Here is a 19,443-nt window from a genome sequence, read left to right as displayed (position 1 = left end):
AAATCTTTCTTTTTTCTAATAAGAAACACTTACTACTATAAATTTCCTTCTAGTCACTACTTAGACCATCCCACAAGATTTGATATGTTCTATTTTTATTTAATTCAAAATGTTTTCTAATTTACCTTGTTGCTGCTGCTTTGACCCTTGGTTATTTTGATAAGTAGTGTTTAATTTCTAGTTTGATTCTGTTGTGGAGAAAAAACATTCTTTATATGATTCTAATCATTTTGAATTTATTAAGATTTGTTTAACGGCCCAAAATATGATCTAACTAGGTGAATGTTTCATGTGCAACTGAACACATTGTATGTTCTGTTGCCGTTAGGTGGTGTGCTCTACAAATATCGATTAGGTCAGTTACTTACAGTTGTTCAACTGTTATAACAGGCTATTATAACTTTACTGATTTTCAATTTACTTGTTTTATCAGTTGCTGAGAGGGAAATTTTGAAATCTCTGACGATAATTGTGGATTTGTCTATTTGCCCTTTAAGTCCTATCAGTTTTGAAATTCGGTTTAGGTGCATTCACATTTAGCATTGTTATATTTTCTTGAAAAATTTATCTCAAGATAAGTGTTAAAAAAATAACTTCTTTTCTATCTTTCTTCTTTTTATTTCTGCCCACTTGAATGGAAATAAAGAGGGTCCTCACTGACATATACTATCTTTTAAGGTAGCTAAGAAAAGATAGGGTGCAGGTGGGAAGGAGCCTGGAGGGGGAAGGTGCTGACATTCCTTATGGCATTCCAAATGCCTGGTCTAAATCCAACAAGCCTATCCCCTCTCCCTCCTCCAGCCATGCACAAGGCCAAATATAGCAAAGGCTGTATTTCCTGATGCTTTCAAGTGACTAGGCTGAACTTTACAATCTGGTGATTAGTTGTGAGTGATCCGTGGAGCCCTGTTTTTAGTTTTGATGTACACTGCTTTATGAGCTAATATCTCTCTCCATTTTCATGACACACCTATGCCCTTGTTCACCCCTTGTCCAGTCTAAACCAGTTTCCACAGAGATCACCCTGTCATGGGAAAGGGACTTCCAGCACCGGGCTTGTTCTCTTGGTGGAGAAGGTCTAAGGGTCTCAATCCAAGAGGTACAGTTGTCCCTTCTCCTGTCCTGGGTGTTTCTATCTAGATATCATAAACTCGGAGACAGAATTTGAGGAACAATGTGGATCATCCACACCTGTGAGCCCTTGATTCTAAAATAGAAGAAGGACATGAAAGTCAAGGCCATTGTGGAAAAATGTCACCAAAACAAAAACTAGTCCATGGCCATCTTAATTCTCAACCCAGGGTGTTATAAAGTTACTTCCAGAGGAAAATGAAAAAGAAAAGAAAGAAAGGAAGAAAGAAAAGGTAAGGCAAGGTAAGGAAAGGAAAGGGAAAGGGGAAGAAAGAAGGAAAGAGAAAGACCTGTGTTTTAAATGGTTAAGAAGGCAGGCTGGAGCTAGCAAAGATTCCTTTCTCTTCCTGAAGCCCAGGGTTTATTTCCTAGGCTCTCAGAAACGAGAGCCTAGGAAATAAATAAATACATGGGTCCTCAGACCTAAGACCTTATCAAGTTTCTCATCACCCCAAGATTCAGTCCCCTTGAAAATATTCATATTTTCTTAAACCAGAATGAACAATGGGCCAACGTGCTCTAGGCTAGGGGAGCCCTGAGTCTCCACAAGTTGCTACACACAAAAAAAGATAAAATTATTTTCATGCAAATAACCTTTGAGACCAAATCATTCACTCTGATTTGAAAGCAAATACCAACTCCAGCTGCCACCAGAGACTGAGAGGTGAGAGTACCAAAAGCTAGGGACTAGAAGGCTTCTTTTCTTCTTTCCTTTCTTCTCTTTTCTTTTTTCTTTTCTTTTCTTTCCTTTCCTTTTCTTTCTTTATTTTTTAAATCCTCACCTGAGTATATGTTTATTGATTTTAGAGAGAGAGGAAAGGAGAGAGAGAGAGAAAAACATTGACTGGTTGCCTCTGATATAGGCCCCAACTGGGGATCAAACCCACAACCTACGTATGTGCCCTGACCTGGAATCCAACCAGCAACATCTTGGGGTAGGGAATGATGTTCCAGCTGACCCAACTGGCCAGGGTGGAAGCCTTCTTTTCTGAGCAAGATTAATTTCATAAGGTATTATAAGACATTTAAAAAGATAAAGTAGGAGACCAAAAACATGATTTCCCACAAGTGTGACTATAGGTCCTGTGTTTTTTGAAATGATCTATTTAATTTTCCAAAAGAAACTGAAATGAATGAAAATGTATCTATGTTCTCTAAATTTGATTGAGGGATTAAGGGCGTGGAATTGTTTTCTAACAGAAATCCCTACTGAGAGTGATTACTGCATTTTACAAATTAGGAAATTCAGTCTTACAAATCACTGATATGCCCCATATCCTGACTATGCTGGAATTTCAACTCAGTAAAAAAAGAGAGAAAACTGATCAGTGGTTAGGACTAGCCTGCATTTACTGATTAACATTATCCAGATTTAATAATCCTGGAAATTATAAGAAGGTATATAATGAAACAGTCATTTTTACACAGAAAAAATTATAGAACAGAGCGAGTTTTAAGCCAGGCAGTGAGGGACAAATATCATATGATCTCACCTTTAACTGGAACATAATCAACAAAAGAAAAAAGCTAACAAAATATAACCTGAGACATTGAAATTAAGAACAATCTAACAATAGCCAGAGGGGAGAGGGGAGGGGACAGTGAGGGGAAAGGTTTTTAGGAACTACTATAAAGGATACAGGGACAAAACCAAGGGGTAGGGTGGAAGCAAGGGAGGGAGGGGGGTTTGGCTGGGGTGGGGGGCAGTGGTTGGGGGGGAAATGTAGACAACTGTAATTGAATAACAATAAATTAAAAAAAACAAGTAAGCATTAGTGAGGCCATTATATTAATATTATTAATGCTTTTTCATTTGTATCCTACAATGAAATTTTCTTTTTCTGGGCTTTCCCTGCCCACCCCTCCTTGCTCCACCCACTCCCCCCGCACCAGCTGGAAAAGTGACATCCTAATAATCGTCAGTTTGGGGGCTTTTCTAGAAGGGGAAAAAAAATCTGTATGAAAACTATAGACTATATTTCTCAGGATCAAATAGCATCCTTAGTAAATGTCACTTTAATAGGAAGCTAAATGGATATATCTATCTACTTTAAGGAGGAAAATATAATGTAAATTGTGTGTGAGCAATGTAATGAATTCATTTCCCTGGCAACCTGTGCCCACAGCTCTACAATTCCGTGAAAACAGTAGCGCAAGCACCAGGGAGAGCTCTCTGGGGAAGTTATGACATAGCTGGTTGAGTTTTACTTCCTGTGTTTTTAAATTGTTTATTATTCTCATTTAACCTAAGACCCATGACAGCGCTGTACATCCTCGGATTTTTTCTCTCTTTATGTATCTCAGTAATCTCCATGACATGTCTTTGTCCCTACTACAGCCCACAAAGTGCAGAATTAATCCACCATCATATTAATGCATCTAAAAAGTCAATTCCACATAGCAATGGCTGTAACTAATGTGTGTGTGTTGCTTTATCATTTACATAGCCTTTTGTAGAGATTCTGCCACGTAAACCTTCCAACAACCCTGTACAGAAGGGATTGTTAAACTTCCCCATTTCATACTGAGGGATCGTAGAAGATGAATGACTTGCTCAAGACCAGAGCAGTTGGAGCTTCGTGCCCAGCGATCCCTTGTCTTTCCCTACGGAGTGTGTGTGTGCAGTAAATGGAGGCCAAGCCCACATCTAGGGAGAGTGAATCCCCATTTCTCTGGAGCTCATGTGACTGAAGCAAAAATAGTGTGACCAAGGGTTCCCTTGCTTTGACTCACTATACATGACACAATAGCGCAGCTTCCACAGGGCAGAAAGGCCATTTCTGGCCTCCACTGCTTGCAGGGATGTGGCCGTCCATTGTAGACGAGAGCATTCCTATGCTGTAGTTGTACCCCATGCTGCTGACCAACCTTCCTCTCTGTCTGACTTCCAGGGGAGGAGTTGGCCATTCCCTGAGTCTCATCTGCTCAACAGCAGCAGCTGCTGCTTTTTTCTTTGGGTTTGTGGTCACTATCAATGACTCTCAGCACTTAGAATTCCTTGGAGCAAGTTCTTCAGCCTTTTTGAGTTTTTCCTTCTGTAAATTAGGCATAATAATACTATCACCCTCCCATAGCTCTTAAGAACCTGTCTGGCAAGGCAAAGAAGCCCTTGACTATGAGGAATTCATGATATAATTAGCAGTTCTTTCTAATTCAGTTCTTCTCTCAGAAACAGTGAGGACACACAGCCACTCTACACTGGACACACAGTCGTCAGGTCCGTATCTGAGAAAACAGCTGGCTTTAAATTTCGGCTTCCCCACCTGACCCCATCAATTCCTGTTTGGTTTGTTTGAAACACGCAGAATGCACCGTACATCTTCCCTTAGGTCAAGAAAAAGTGAGCGACTTTAAGTTCTTCTTGTTTCACAGGCTGGAGGAAATTACTCCTTTCAGTTCTTCCCTTAGCAAAAAGGAAGCAGCTAATGGCAACAAAGCCCCCAAATCAACTCCCTCTACCCATCCCATCAGTCACTCAGTGTGTATAGCTGTAAATCCTCCAAAGGAAAAAAGAAAATGTGTTTTTATTGAGTGTTTTCCTTCCAGAGCTCCTTTGGGGGAGGGTATACCTATGTTTTCTTCCTCTAGTTTTCATGGAGAGCGTGCCATATTTCCACAGTTCTGTGCTTCATTCCTAACATATCTTGGTTGTTCTGTCGCCAAGCAGAAATGTCTACATTCCTGTTAAAGAAATGCCCACAGTGGCAGACCTGCCCAACAAAGTTTCCAGGGTTTGGACCCTTACCTGTGAGCCACAGGCCGCCTCACTTACTTGTCTAGCATAATGACTGGCCCAGGCTCTTGACTGTACTCTCTTTTCCAGTCTGGAATCCATAATCCTTAAGCTGTCCAAGGGTCTGAGGTTCAGGAATGCTAAGTAGGCAAGCAGGCCAGTGCTTGGGTTTAGTCTTTCTGAATAAACATTCTAAACATGACCTCAGCATTCCTACTCACACCTGTTTCCAGCATCTGGCTTTGATTCTCTGACCCAGCCTGGCAGGTGCAGGGTAGACACAGGGTGATTGCTCATTCAGCAGCCTCAAGTCTAGCCTTACCCCTCCTATCCACATTCCTTTAAGGCAAATGCATTTCATTACAGACAAGCAAGGGTTCTTCTGAATTGGCCTGGAAAGACTGGCATTTAATATGCAGTAGATCTGGTTACCAAAAGCTCGCATTTGTGATTGACATTCACAGCAGCAGAGAGGAGATGGAGGCCCAAGTGCGGGGGCCCGCACACAAATTTCCTCACTGCATAAAGGGCCTGGCAGAGTGGCTAACACGGCCACAACAGTCATCCCTCAGGATAAGACACGGACATTTCTAGGCAGAAGGTTATCTTGCAGGAATGTACATCAAGCTGTTGTCATCCATTAATATATTACTTGCAATTCAGTTTATCAGATCAGTGACTATCACTTGGATAAACCTGAGGGAAGGGGATGCAAGACAGATAAGTTTTAAGGGATCGGCATCGTAAGTGATGTAGAGGATGACCATTTGCAGAAGGGCTGAGGCTGGCACCTCTTGGAGCCCTAAGAAGCTTATTGGCAGCCTGCAGGCACTGGTTACTGATCAAAATGACCTGGCAGAGCTCACTCTTTTATTTTTGGTTAGCTAAAACAATAATAATAATTATTATAATTAATAATTATATCCCAAATGTGGCTACCCAGACTTGTTGCAGAATGAATATCAGGGAAGCATCTGCTCAGTTTCGTTCAGTCAGTGTTGTGAGCTCCATTTAGGTAAAAGGAGCTGCTGGTGTCACATCAGGCCAAAGCAAGGGCATGTTCACCAGTCTGCACCCAGTTACATCCCCTGTGCTACGTGCCCAGGGATACATCTGGCCTCGGCTGAACACTGAAGGCAGTTTCACACTTTGATTTTCAAGAATTGTGCCACAAGAAGCATGTTGGCTTTTTTTAAAACTTCATCACATTTAGCATAAAAATCAAGCTAAATATTCCACTGAGCATTCTACTCTCTTTTCTTTGACACCTTCCTACTAAAAGCAAGCCTTCTGTTAAGAGCAACAAGCTGGTGTGCCCTTGGAGACTAAGATGGCAACATATTAGCAGGTCAAGTAAAAGAAAATGTTGATAGAAGCATAAATACAAAATATAGTTTGCTTTCCTTTTAACTTTGCTCTGAGCACAGCAACTGTACAAACACAATGATAAATGGCCATTGAAACCAGCCTGGCATCAGGGAAGCAAAAGGGGGGGGGGTCCTGAGCGAAGCAGGAGAGAGAGCACGCAGTGCCAAGCGGCAGCACTGCCCAGAACTCCATGCAGGTTCTTTGTCAGTTGCTACATTTCCACTTTGTCAAGAGAACCTAAAAATCCAGATTTTAATGTGAAGTCTCCTAATTAAAAAAATTAATTTTAGTAGAAAAAATACATAACATAAAAATTGCCATCATAACAATTTCTAAACTACAGTTCAATGGTGTTGAGTATATTCACATTCTTGTACAACCAATCTCCAGAACTTTTTCATGCTGCAAAACTGAAACTCTAGCTATTAAACAACTCTCCATTGCCCCCTGCCCCAGCCACTGACAACCAAGTTCTGCTCTCTGTTTCTATGTTCTTTGACTCCTTTAGATACCTCATATAAGTGGAATCATAGTGTTTTTCTTTTTCTGATGGACTTATTTCATTTAGCATAATGTCCTCAAGGTTCATTCATGCTGTAGCATGCGTCAGAATTCTCTTTGTTTTTAAGGCTGAACACTATTCTATTGTATGTATAAGCCTCATTTTGTTTATCTGTTCGCCCAGTGATGGACACTTGAGTTGCTTCCACCTCTTCACCTCTTAACTACTGCGAATAGGGCTGCTACAAACACGGGTGTGCAAATATCTGTATGAGCCCCTGCTTTTATCTCTTTTGAGTATATATCCAAAAATGGAATTGCTGGATAATGTGGTAATTCTGTGTTTAATTTTTGAGGAACCACCATACTATTTTTCACAGCAGCTACAGTATTTTCCATTCCCACCAACAGCAAAAGAGTTTCTTTTTCTCCATATCCTTGCCCTTGATTTTAAAATGTTTTTCACCTAAAGAGATTATGGATAACATCTGCTCTTGGCCCCCTTTCTTTTCTGAAAGATAGCTTATCTGAAAGATAAGGTCCATATTGTTTGGAGGAAAATCTAGTAACTGAGGACCTGACAGTGTGAAAGTAGCAAGCTCAAAATGTTTAATACCAAATTTTGAATGCTGTAGGACATTAACAGCTAAAACATTTGAAATGGAAGATAGATTTTAAATTTGAGTACAGAAAAGCACAAAAATATATTGAAATTCCAAAAGCAGTCCCAAATGGTTTGTTAGCAACCAGTGGTGTCACAAAGACTAAATCCCTGTGTGGAAAATACCTTACCCAACTAGTGCCACCCTTCAAATATCTTAGAACAGCTGTATAGAAGTTTTGCTACATTAGAAATTTCCTTCAAGGAAAAGAGGCTATAAAACGGACCTGATGGTTTGTTCCTCTAGTTCCTCTAGGCAGCATTCACTATTCACTCGTATAGAATGGTTAGAAGAAAGTACTTTATATATCAATGATATGCCCACATTCCTCATTTGTTTTGTTTTGTTGTGGATTTACGAGAGTAAGGTAACTACAGTGGAGAGAAGAATTTGATGTGCATAATTAGGCATAGGGTTCTGTCAAGATGATGCTCATTCCACCTCAACTTTAAGGACACTGAGGTAGCCAACCCATACCAACAGAATCCAATAGCAGCCTTTTTGTATCAGCCCAATTGTACTTGATGTCAACTATTCCTTCATAGAAAACTGCATGCTTCAGTTTTATTCTACTCTGGCTAATTGATTTTATCATATTATAGAGCAACGTGGCCATGGGAGAGATAATCCCAAAGCCATAAGGACTCAGGATAATTTTACCGAACTTGAAACATTACCCCAAAATATATAGTTAGAGTAAAATCTGATAAAGTGCAGGACAAGCACTCATTTTTTCACTCTAAAATATTTTGAGCAGCAACAAAATTACATACTTATCAAAGTTCTGCTTTGCCTGCGCCCGATGTTGTCCATTCATGCAGCAGCTTCTTAAAATCACCTGGGGCTTCTACATTGAATGCATGTGCCTACCTCATTGCTTTGAAATCAGTGACATTCTAATCCAGTGGGATAATCTAAGTCATCAGAATGTTAGCCTGTCGTTGGTAGTTCTCCTAGGAAGACCTGTGTTTGTTGTGGTCGCTTTGAATATAAGGAGTCTGAGTTTATACATCAAACTGCATCTCAACAAGATTCTTTATAACTGTCCCTCAACTCACCAAGTCATAGATTAAACTCAAAATGACATAAATACAGTGTGTGTCAAAAGTAGGTTTATAGTTGTGAGTACATAAAACACAGCTTATTCTTGTATTATTATGTATTAATTATTGTATTATCTTCCATATGAACAAAAGTAAACCTACTTTTGCCCCACCCTGTAAATTTCATTTGTACAATTAGATTGATCGATTACTTCAAAATTACAACTTGTATCTGTTCAGTATCTATAAAAGACAAATATCTTTTACAGAGGTATCTATACAAAAGATAGATACCTCTTTAGAAACACTGATGTTATTAGATTCTATAGCCTAAAGAAAAAAAAGTCCTTTCATTCATGATTTGCTCAAAACGAAGCCTGTATTTTTGCAAAAATTATACTGTATATATCCATATCCTAGTAGAAATTCTTACTTTAGCAGTGGAGATACTATAATAATTATAATAATGTCCTGTGGTATCATATGATGTAGCATTATCATTTAAAATAGGATTTTATTTATTCTGCAGACTTTTCTGAATCCAAATTCCTGTTAGTTTCAAGGCAACTTTTATTTTAATCAATAATGTACAAATGGCCTTTAAAAAAATGTAGAATAACCTAGACTCTTTCCTAAGAACTTCCCACTGCATGCATTACTGCTGCCCCTTTTTGGATCATGAGTGTGAATTACGTTCATGGCTCTTGACCATGGCCAAGATAACCTGAGTTTGCTTTCCATCCCTAATAATAATTATGTTTTGTATAATTATTATGATGACGATCCTTTCTTCTCAGTAGAAAAGTGACTGGACCAACCCAAAAAGAACTAGCCTCTTATTCCTCTGACTCAGACTTTCTTCTGTTGCAGATTGGATTTGAGGACCCGCCCCTCCAGGGACAGGCTGCAGTTTCAGGGAGTGGGAATGGAGCTGATTCTGAGCCAGCTCGCCATGTCTTCTCCTTTTCCTGGTTGAATTCCCTGAAAGAATGATGTTCATTCCAACTGCTGCCCCTCTGTCTGCCTGGCTGAGATGCACACAGGCAGGAGGGAAACTGGATGAAATTAATATGATGCAGATGATGAAAGGGACCTCTGAACAAGATTTCTTTAAAAAAAATCTTTAATTCCAGATGACTTCTCTAACACATTAATGGAAAACAGTTGCAGAAAGCATTGGAAAAAAGAAACTTGATCTTATGTAAATCTTTTATTGTGTGGGCAACATTACAAAGGATGTGTAAGTGTGGTATGTGTGAGCGTGCGTCAGTAACAAGTGGCAAGTGTTGAAAAAAAGTGGGCACTACATTCTCATCTCCGATAGATAGGCACTGGCTTTTGTTATTGTACCATAGTAGCTCTTATTCTCTTTCTTTGTTAACAATGCAGATGGTCAGTGAAATTCAGTAGTAATTGAGAAGTGACTGATTTATCAATACATGGACAAAAAGTACATCATTGACCAAAGGTATGAAATGTTTCACAAAGGTTTCCTCTTTTCCCTTATATGTATCACTGGATGTATATCTAGAAATGTTCTTTGACTCTGGTGACACTTTCATTGTCCAGAAGGCTGAAGGCCTAGGACATTTCTTGTGACATTTTTCTAATCTTAGTTTTAGATACTCAGTTATCAGGCACTCTAATTGAAAAAAAACCTTTTCAACAGGAACTGTCTACTTTCTCATGTATCCACTGAGATACAACTGCATGTATTTAAATATATATACACACAATATATGTCTATATATTTAAATCATGTTTTATTTGTCCCGCTATAATGCCTCCTTCAGAACATAAGTATAACTTTATTCTATATGAACTCTTAAATAAATGCTGTTTTTAACAACTTAGTCTTATAATGATTTATTCAGTGTTTCATATTATCTTATTAATCCATTAGTCAAGTGTATTTAAAAGGTCTCAAGGGAAAAAGCACCTTCATACATCCAAATTAATTTTGAAGTATTACACATTTATGAACTCTTAAAGTTATAATTAAACTACTAAAGGTGAATGCATTGTAAAACTAATTCAGTGTGTTATTTGATTTTAGAAGTGAATAAAGATAGTTTATATTTTTAAGAATTAAAGTGATTAGTGTTGGCATAGACATAAATGAGGAGGGTATCTGTGGAATTATTAAAGTCAAAATATTTTTTATACAATTTTTTCCCAAGTGCCATTTTATAGCAACTAAATTTAGTTGTTTTAAGTGGAGAGGCTATCAAGTTCTCCTATGAGAAGTAGGCATTGAAAAATACTTAGAAAAAGTATTTTATGAATAATGTGTGAGAATTCCTCATAGAAAAAAAAATGCAGCATTTTGGCCCTATAGTTTGGAGAAGTGCCCTTTTTCAATCCTTCCTCTCTTTCCTTTTCCTCCTTCCTCAAATGTCTCCTATTAATTTGCATCTTATAGTTAATCAGGATTAAATGTCATTTCCAGTATGAATTGATCTTAGAGCTGAAGGCAACTTCCCAAATTATTTAAGTCAATCTCAGAGTAGTAATCTGAGGTACAGAGATGAGCCCTAAAAGATCAAAGGACTTATATCTGTATTTGTGGTAGAAAAAAATGCCAGGCGTTTTGTTTTTTCTTGTGTTGAAGTCAGCTTGGAGGAAGCCAAGAGTATTTTTTGTTACAGGCATTGAAGAGGAGAAATAAAGCCATGATTACGTTTGCAACATTTATTAAAAATATATTGAACATTCTCTTACACAACCAATTGACCAAGGATTGTAAAGATGTTTTATTACTGAAACATTTACAAGGAAAAGTTGATTCAAAGAGTTTACAGGTTTTCTCTCACCCACTCAAGAGAACGGTATTCCCTTTGGCTTAGACTGCAACAAAATCAGTTGGGTGACTTCTGTCTGCTTCTTCAAAATGTTTCCTCCTGGGTCTATACTCTTTTAAACACCATTAAAGACATTTGGAAATGGAAACTAAAAGTAGACAATACAAATGCCATTTTGTTGCTATTACTGCACATGAATACACTTTGTGCATGCTAATTAAAAGAGTAGAGGCGCTCTTGCTGTACATCCTCTACGTTTCAAGCTATATAAAAATAAACAAATGATATCAGAGCAGCGCTATGGTACAGAATACTGTATATTTTTATTTTTGTGCTAAATGCAGAATCTTTTAGGGCAAACGCACCGTTTCATTTCCCAACAAGCTCCATCAGTTTCCTGTTGCTGTGAGCTTGCTGCGCTAACTGTTCGGCCCTGGCCAGTTCCAAGACTTCTCGGAGGAGGTGGAAGGTGAGATCCAGCGAGATGGGAGCTTCCTCGGATCGCCTCTCCTTTTCCGGTGCCTGCGGGCGACCGTGGAGGGCGCTGTCAGTGCCACGCCCCGCGGGACCCGAAAGCCTGTCCAGGGGGCGCCGGCGCTGCGACTGCTGCTGCAGCAACACGCGGAGAAAGTTGTCGGCTACCTCGTCCGGCGAGGGGCGCCTGCCGCTGCCGCCCGCTACAGGCGCGGAGGCTGGCCGGAGGGGAGCAGCGGCGCTCCTTTTGGGGTTGCCCTGGCGGAGGAAGTATTCCTCCCCCGTGCGGAGCTGGACCGCCCGAGACCGCGGCTGCTGGGGCTGCTGGGGCTGCGGCGGCGGCTGGAAGAAATCCGTGGGCTGGGGGAGCTGCCGGGAGCCTGGGCCAGGCCCGCGGATGACGAGGGCCCTGCATGGTGTGCAGGGCAGGAGTGCCACGAGCAGGACACCCACAGACACGAGCAGCGGCAGTCTCATGTCAGGGGCGCTAGATGCGACACAGATGTGGGCAGAGGGCGGAATCAGAGAAGGAAAGAGAGAAAGAGTTGGTCAGAGTTTAGCTCAACAGGAGATGCGCTTGCGGGAGGGGCAGGGGGTCTTCCCACTGGGCGTCCGGAGACGCGCTCCCGGCTCGGGCGGGCGCTGTCCGTGGTGTTGGAGCCCTCGCACTGGGCCTTCCAGAGCGGGAGGGAAAGGGGGCCAGAAAAAGGCACGCCTGCGGGGCTCGGCGCCAAAGCTCAGCCCCTTGCCCAGCTGGAGTGACCCTTCTCCTTCTAGACCCCTGCAGGGACTACCCCTGGGTCCCCTTTCTAACGGCCCCTAAAACTGATTGTTCGAGCTCTAGAGAGGATCGACAAATTTAAGATCTCAGCTGCTCTAAGACCCGACCCCTTTCCGGATATTTCAGCGTTTTCCTCCAAACTGAGAACTTCTGCCTTCTCCTCCTCCTCATCTATCCCTGCCCCAGCGTCCTTCTTTCGGGGATCAGGATCGGTGGGGTGCTCGTCTACACAGCCAGCGAGGAGTAACTCGAAGTTCGGGTAACGATGAGTAGCCGTCTAAGTTTGCTTTTGCCACATCCCAGCTACCTTCGGGATCCTGAGGCACAGTCAGCAACCACACACACACACGCACACGCACACACACGCACACGGGCAGCGGCCGCGGCTCCGCGGCGCGCAGGAGGCAGCCCAGGCAGAGTGAAGTTGGAGGCGCCTTTCCGTCTAGGCGCTCCCTACCTTCTGAGGCGCTGCTGCAGAGGGACGTCTCCGCGGCTTTTAAGGGGGCTTTCTTTCCTTCTCCTTTCTGTTTCCACTCTGTTTTTCTTTCCCTCTTCTCTTTCTCTGCAGTCTCTCAACGGACTTGGGCTCTGAGTTTCTCCACGCCAGAGCCTGGAGTGCGCTTTTATAGCGTCGACCCTCTTCAGAAATCACGCATTTGCCTAATAAGCTGACGCTCTCTTGACAGCTCGATTGCGTGCTGCCTCTGCTCCTGCATAAATCATAAGGCCCTGCCAGGGAACCAGGGGCAGAATTTTTGCTATCTCAACACTGAATCTCACATCCAATTATATCAACAGATATTTATCGCCTCCTTGGTGACGTCAAACAGCCCTAAAATGGAAGGGACTTCTTATGACTTGTCCATTGACAAAAATTCTTGAATGAGATTTCCCAAGTGTGAAAACATATTGACCTCTTACTACGAAAAGCCATTTTGAGGATCAGAAAAAGAGACAGCGAATGGGAGGGGATCGGAAGGGAGAGTTCAAGGGGAGGGAGGTCTATCAATGCACATTCCTGCAGGGAAAGCAACCAGTTATGGGAGCAGTTCTGGATCCTCTTCCCTTGCCCTCCTAACTTCTCTGACCCAAGTTGTCTTGTGCGATACCTCAGTATCTGAAAATATCCCTTTGCTAAGAGACAAAGTGTCCCCTCACCTTCCTGCCTGGATAAGAATGAAGAACTAGGAGCTGGACTGCAGGGACACTCAGTTTTTAAGCCTCTAATTGCTTTTTCTTCCCAAGAACAGATAACAGAATTATGAACCTGCAGAGCCAAGACCAATAAGCCTCTCAAAATGCAGCTCAGGTTTTTAAAATATTGGCAAGAGCTACTCCTGGGATGAAGGGGCACAAACCAGGTTCGGCCTGGGGTGCAGCAAAGATCTTCAGTTCTTCCAGGGCCTTATTGCTCCTCCTTTGTCTCTTCTATCAGAACCTGAAAGTAACTGTGGACTTTTCTATTCCCGAATTAGAGAGAGAGAAAGGACTAGCGAGAGGTGTATGACTTAAACAATCTTTATCCAGTTTACTAAGTGCAAACCCAGTGAGAAAGGCATCTGTTAACTTCCTATTCCATCTTGGAAAAGGCTTAAACTGCTTTATAACAGAGCATGTTTACATTAATGAATTAAACCTGTTAAAAGGTGAACTACTCATTCATTATACTTCCAAATACTATTAACATCTACCATAGTATCCATATCGGGGGCACCTAGGTGTTTTTGGATTAATCATTTCTTTCTACAAATTCAAATGTGCTCCACAGGAGGCTGATAAATAAATAAATACTCTCTGGCACTACCACAGAATGGAATGCGTATAAAATGCACACTCACATTTTGAATTAAATTGATACTACCGTATAGGTGGGAGGCAGTTACCTCTAATTCTGCAATTCAAAATGCAATGTCAAACTCTGGTATCTACAGTTCATCTTCTAGATAACAATTAGAGTTGTTTATCAGAAATTTCCTCATTCCTTATTGCTGGTACCTCTGCTGCTTTGCTTGTTGCTAACATGACAAATGATGCAACGCATATTCCAGCTCCTATTTGGGCTCTATACCAACCCACAACTGCTCTTAGACATAAAAGGAAAGTAAAAAGAGAAATTCTGGCAATTTCCAGAGAAGTCAGCCCATAGTTGGATCATTGTGCTATGGAGCGTCCTTTTGACATGAGAGAACAGAGAAAGAAATGTGTCTTTAGGGAAAGATGTGAGTCGTTAATAGAAGATCATGATTATGGAAAATGATTGAGATTTTAGAGGAAAGCTGTGTTTTATTTTGTCAGGGAGCATACAGAACCTTAATTTTTGTTTTTGTGGGCTTTTATCCCTTTTAAGTTGAAATGAATCTCAACTTTTTTGCTTACTTTCCTTTATGAACCTTTCTCTGTTCCCATTGGCAGATACTGGCTTGCATGTCACTCTGGAGGTAGAAGTAGATTTGGAAGGCAAAGTTCAGATAAATGAATGCAGAAGAAGAACAAAGAAAGGAATAAGTCCAGCACATTAGCTAGGGAGGCCTGGGAGGTTCCTCCAGAGAAGACACGTTTTGGGCCTATCTTATTGGGCCATACGGAGGATGTTGTTTTAGCAGAGCTCCCTCATCATTGTTGAATCCTTGCTGTGAGATTTTCCTAGAGTAGGTAGGTAGTTAGGGACAAGAGGCTCTGACTAAGCCCGAGGAACAAAAGGCCTATATCCCTGAAGAACAGGGACTGGGCAGAGTAGTCCCTCCCAACTGACAATTTATCCCAAAGTTAGATCTCATCAAATCACTGCATGTTCACCTTAGAAATGGCTTGAAGAGATCATTTGGTTTAAATGAGAACCAGAGAAGTTAGTGACTTACCTGAAGTCACTCAACTAGTTATGGGAGGTTCTTTTGACCACCAGCTGTATTATTTCTATAATATAACAATACCCTTTGAACTTCCTTTTCCAGCAGAGACGGTGAACAAACTTAAGTGAGAAGACAAATTTAGGTAACGTGTTGGATTCATACACTAATCCTGAGGTACCTTTTCTTAGGCTTTCCTTCTATTGATAAATCCTAGCACATATATATCTCCCTAAGCATGAGAACACAGCGGTTCTCTGTGCATACCGATGCCTGGGAACAAATTTTAAGTTTCTGTGTGCACACACTGCAATGTACCTTCAAGCTGAATCTTATAATTACAACAGGAAGTCTTTAAATGCATTGCCAACTTAAGATGCATTAATTTTCATAAAGTATAGAGTGATGTAGTTCTCAAAATAATGGTACAGATGTATGATTGGAAAAATAACATGGTGCAGAGGACTTACATGTGTAGTAAACTCAATACCCACCACTGACAGATTCTATGCCACATGAAGAAATAACTTTTTGAAAGGAGTCATTGGATAATCAATTTAAATGAAACATAATATATGGTATAGTTAAAATTAAAAAGACATAGCACAGCAGTCCAACGAATAAAGAAATACCAGAAATAATAGGGAACTGCTAGGCTTACTCCTGTCATGTTCATCTCCTAGCCCTTTTGAGGAGTATCCCAAAGCATGCTTCTACGGGCAAAGTTCATGGCAAACAAAGACAGTCTCCAAGTCTGCTAACTGAAACATTTGTTGAAAGAAATCTACCATCTCCAATGACAGCCTTTAAAAATGCCTAAGGTGGACAGGTGGTTTGGTAACTGCTTGTAACTGCTTTAGGTGGATTAATAACTAACTACCTCCACATCCATAGGAAGGGCTAGAGAAAGGATCTCAAACAGCATAAATATCTAACTGCTTCACAGGTGACAGTAACTTCTAATTCTTCTGATTATCAAAGCTATTCATCTTCCTTGTAAAAACTTGGAACACTTAGAAAGGCATAAAGAAGAATGCAAAATTCTTCATATTCTAGAATCTAAAGACAATTTCAGTTAACATTTTGTTGTTTCCCTTGAGAAATTTTCCTGAGTTTATACATTCTACTTAATTGAGGTAAGACTGTTCCTAATTGTGAATCTCCACTTTAAAAAAACAAAACAAAACAAAAAAACCCTCTCTTAGTTAAGTGAAAGCTAATTGGTTGAAGACATCTTTTCCAGATTCCTAGATTAGGTTTGGGACCTGTGTTTTTGTTCATCCAATATCATGAATGTCCTCTATCATAAAGCTCACATTTTAAAATCATTATTGGTACAACATACATCTTCCTTGCTGAACTGTAAACTGTGTAACACAGATTTGATTGTATTTATGAACTTCCATATTCATTACTCCAGCCCCTAGTAAGTACTGAAACATGGTAAATACCCAACAAGGCTTGAGTAGGTAAACTATAGAAAATTTGTTGAATGAATAAAGTATAAAACAACCATTCATAAGACTATTCATCCATAAATAACTAGATTTTATACAACTAAAATTTTATAACCTACTTTTTTCACTTAAAATTACATTTCAAACATTTTCCTATATCTAAATGACATCCATTTTATTGACAGCACAGTATTCCATCAAGAAATGTATCACAATTTCTATTTATTCCTCATTGTTGATCACCATTCTAATAACCTGCTTTTTAGTTTTTCTTTAGTATCTTACCCTTACACCTTTAAATAATATTCCCACAGAATCTCTTCCTGATCTTTTAAATATGAACATTATCTGTTTACTCCCCAGAATGTAAAATGAGAATATTACTATCCCTCCAGATTTTTACACTCTCCTGCACCTTGATCTCCCAAGCTCTGTCATCGGTACTTTTACTTCTAGAATGCCAGTGTTACTATTTTTATAACCATAGTTAAGTCTTCTACTTTGACTGTAGATTGACCTAAATTTAAAGTTCGATATAGTTATTAATTATTGACTACATGAAAATTGTTCACTGTAGAATAAAGTCATAGCTCTGATTAGATTTCCTTCCTTGTTTTTGTCTTACAGTTATCAACTGTCTTTTTTATACTCACAGTTTGGTTTTTCCTAGAATTATTGTTTTAATTGTGTTCTCAATCTTTTTCAGATTTTCCATCACAATAAGTAATCTATCAAGCCCTCCCGCTCTTTTTAAGACTCCTCTCCTTGAACACACAAACCTGCTGCTTTCGGACTGGTCGCTTTCTGTTTTAAAATTATTATTTGTGTTTTCTATTAAAAGGGTCAACCTCAAAATTAAAATAGCAAGTTACTTTACCAGCAAAATGAGTGTATTCAGGAGGCTGATCACTTTCTAAATCTGCTGCACATCTTTCTTTCTGGGACTTCTCTGTTTCTCTGAATTAAATTCACTTTATGACTTATTTACTCTTGATATGTTCATTTACTTTGCTAGTACACATTCACAGATAACTTTCTTAAAAAAGGATGTATGGTAAGTAAATTTTCTAAGTTCTTGCATTTCTGAAAATGGTTTTATTTTACCCAGATCCTTAAGTGTTATTTTAGCAAGGTATACAATTTCAGGTTGAACATAGGTTTTTCCCAGAACTTGGAAAATATTGTTCCCTTGTGTTTTATCATACAAAGCTGCTGATAAGAAATTCAACATCATCTGATTCTCATTTCTTCATAGGATCTATTTTTTTATTCTTTCTTGAAGATTTTAGTACCTTTGTTGTTGATGTTCTGAAATTTTACAGTGGTGTTTGGGTGTTTTTTCATTTATCTGTTTTAACTTGGAGACTCTTGCTCTTCAAGCATGGGAAAATCTCGTGCATTATTTCTATAATAATTGTCTCCATTTTCTTTCTTCTTTCTGGGACTTCTATTATAAGATGTTCACCCTCTGTTAGCCTTCTGTGTTATGTCCTTTACTCCTAGAACACTTTGCTTTGGGTTCTACTTTCTGGGAAGGCTCTTAAATATCCTCTAGGTCTTTTGGGGGGGGGCTTCTTTTTATTTTATTTTTTTATTGTTCAATTATAGTTTTCCCCATTTTCCCCCCATTACTCTCCCCTGCCCTACTCACACGCCACCTCCCACATTCAACCCTCGCCCTGCTCTTTGTCTTTGTCCATGGGTGCTTTTTACATGTTCCTTGACTAGACCCTTCCCCTAATTTCTCCTTTCCCCCTTCCCCCTCCCCTCTGGTCACTGTCACTTTGTTCTTTATTTCCATGTCTCTGGTTCTATTTTGCTTGCTTGTTTGTTTTGTTGAATAGATTCCACTTATAGGTGAGATTACATGGTATTTGTCTTTCACTGACTGGCTTATTTCACTTAGCATAATACTCTCCAGTTCCATCCATGCTGTCTCAAAGGGTAGGAGTTCCTTCTTTCTTTCTGCTATGTAGTACTCCATTGTGTAAATGTATCATAGTTTTTTGATCCACTCATTCACTGATGGGCACTTAGGTTGTTTCCAGAACTTGGCTATTATAAATAATGCTGCTATGAATATTGGGGTGCATAGGTTCTTTTAAATTGGTGTTTCAGGATTCTTAGGATATAATCCCAGCAGTGGAATTGCTGGGTCAAAAGGCAGCTCCATTATTACCTTTTTTTGAGGAAATTCCATACTGTTTTCCACATTGGTTGCACCAGTCTGCATTCCTACCAACAGTGTACTAGGGTTCCCTTTTCTCCACAACCTCTCCAGCACTTGTTGTTTGTTGATTTGGTTACGATGGCCATTCTGACTGGTGTGAAGTGGTATCCCACTGTGGTTTTTATTTATTTATTTATTTTTAATTTTTTTTTACTTCCAAATAACATTTTATTTCTCATGTATCTTATGGATAAATGTTACTGGGTTAACCAAAAAGTGCCTTGTGTTTTTTTCCATATGTTGGCTCTAGTAGCCTTTAGTTGTTTTTTTTAAATATATTTATTGATTATGCTATTACAGTTGTCCCATTTCCGCCCCTTCACTCAACTCCATCCTGCCCACCCTCTCCCTCCCACATTTCCCCCCTATAGTTTGTGTCCATGGGTCATACTTATAAGTTCTTTGGCTTCTACATT

At 39.9% G+C, this 19,443-nt stretch overlaps 2 protein-coding genes across 8 annotated transcripts in view; one reads left to right on the top strand and one right to left on the bottom strand.

Moving 5' to 3' along the window:
* TRIM55 (tripartite motif containing 55) overlaps positions 1-10,295 on the top strand; it is a 39,581-nt gene extending 29,286 nt beyond the window's left edge. For 4 of the 7 annotated variants that reach the window (XM_045181774.3, XM_045181772.3, XM_045181773.3 and 1 more), the window contains one exon: positions 9,309-10,294. In XM_045181774.3, the coding sequence (XP_045037709.1) occupies positions 9,309-9,431 (123 nt within the window). In that variant the 3' untranslated portion in view covers positions 9,432-10,294. Of the gene's footprint in view, positions 1-9,308 lie in introns of all 7 variants that reach the window. The other 3 variants (XM_045181771.3, XM_045181775.2, XM_045181768.3) reach the window with 1 other exon arrangement.
* A 397-nt stretch (positions 10,296-10,692) lies between these two features.
* On the bottom strand, positions 10,693-13,185 carry CRH (corticotropin releasing hormone). Its single transcript, XM_045181676.2, has 2 exons — positions 12,952-13,185; positions 10,693-12,200 (listed from the first exon to the last, which is right to left on the bottom strand). Exon 2 carries the CDS (start codon positions 12,188-12,190, stop codon positions 11,609-11,611), a length of 582 nt encoding a protein of 193 aa, XP_045037611.2. The 5' UTR covers positions 12,191-12,200; positions 12,952-13,185; the 3' UTR covers positions 10,693-11,608.
* Between the last annotated feature and the right edge of the window lie 6,258 nt (positions 13,186-19,443).

Source organism: Desmodus rotundus, chromosome 8 (genome assembly GCF_022682495.2).
Source record: "Desmodus rotundus isolate HL8 chromosome 8, HLdesRot8A.1, whole genome shotgun sequence".
NCBI lineage: Eukaryota > Metazoa > Chordata > Mammalia > Chiroptera > Phyllostomidae > Desmodus > Desmodus rotundus.
Note: the sequence above shows the minus strand (reverse complement) of the source record. Positions and strands in the feature narration are given on the sequence as shown.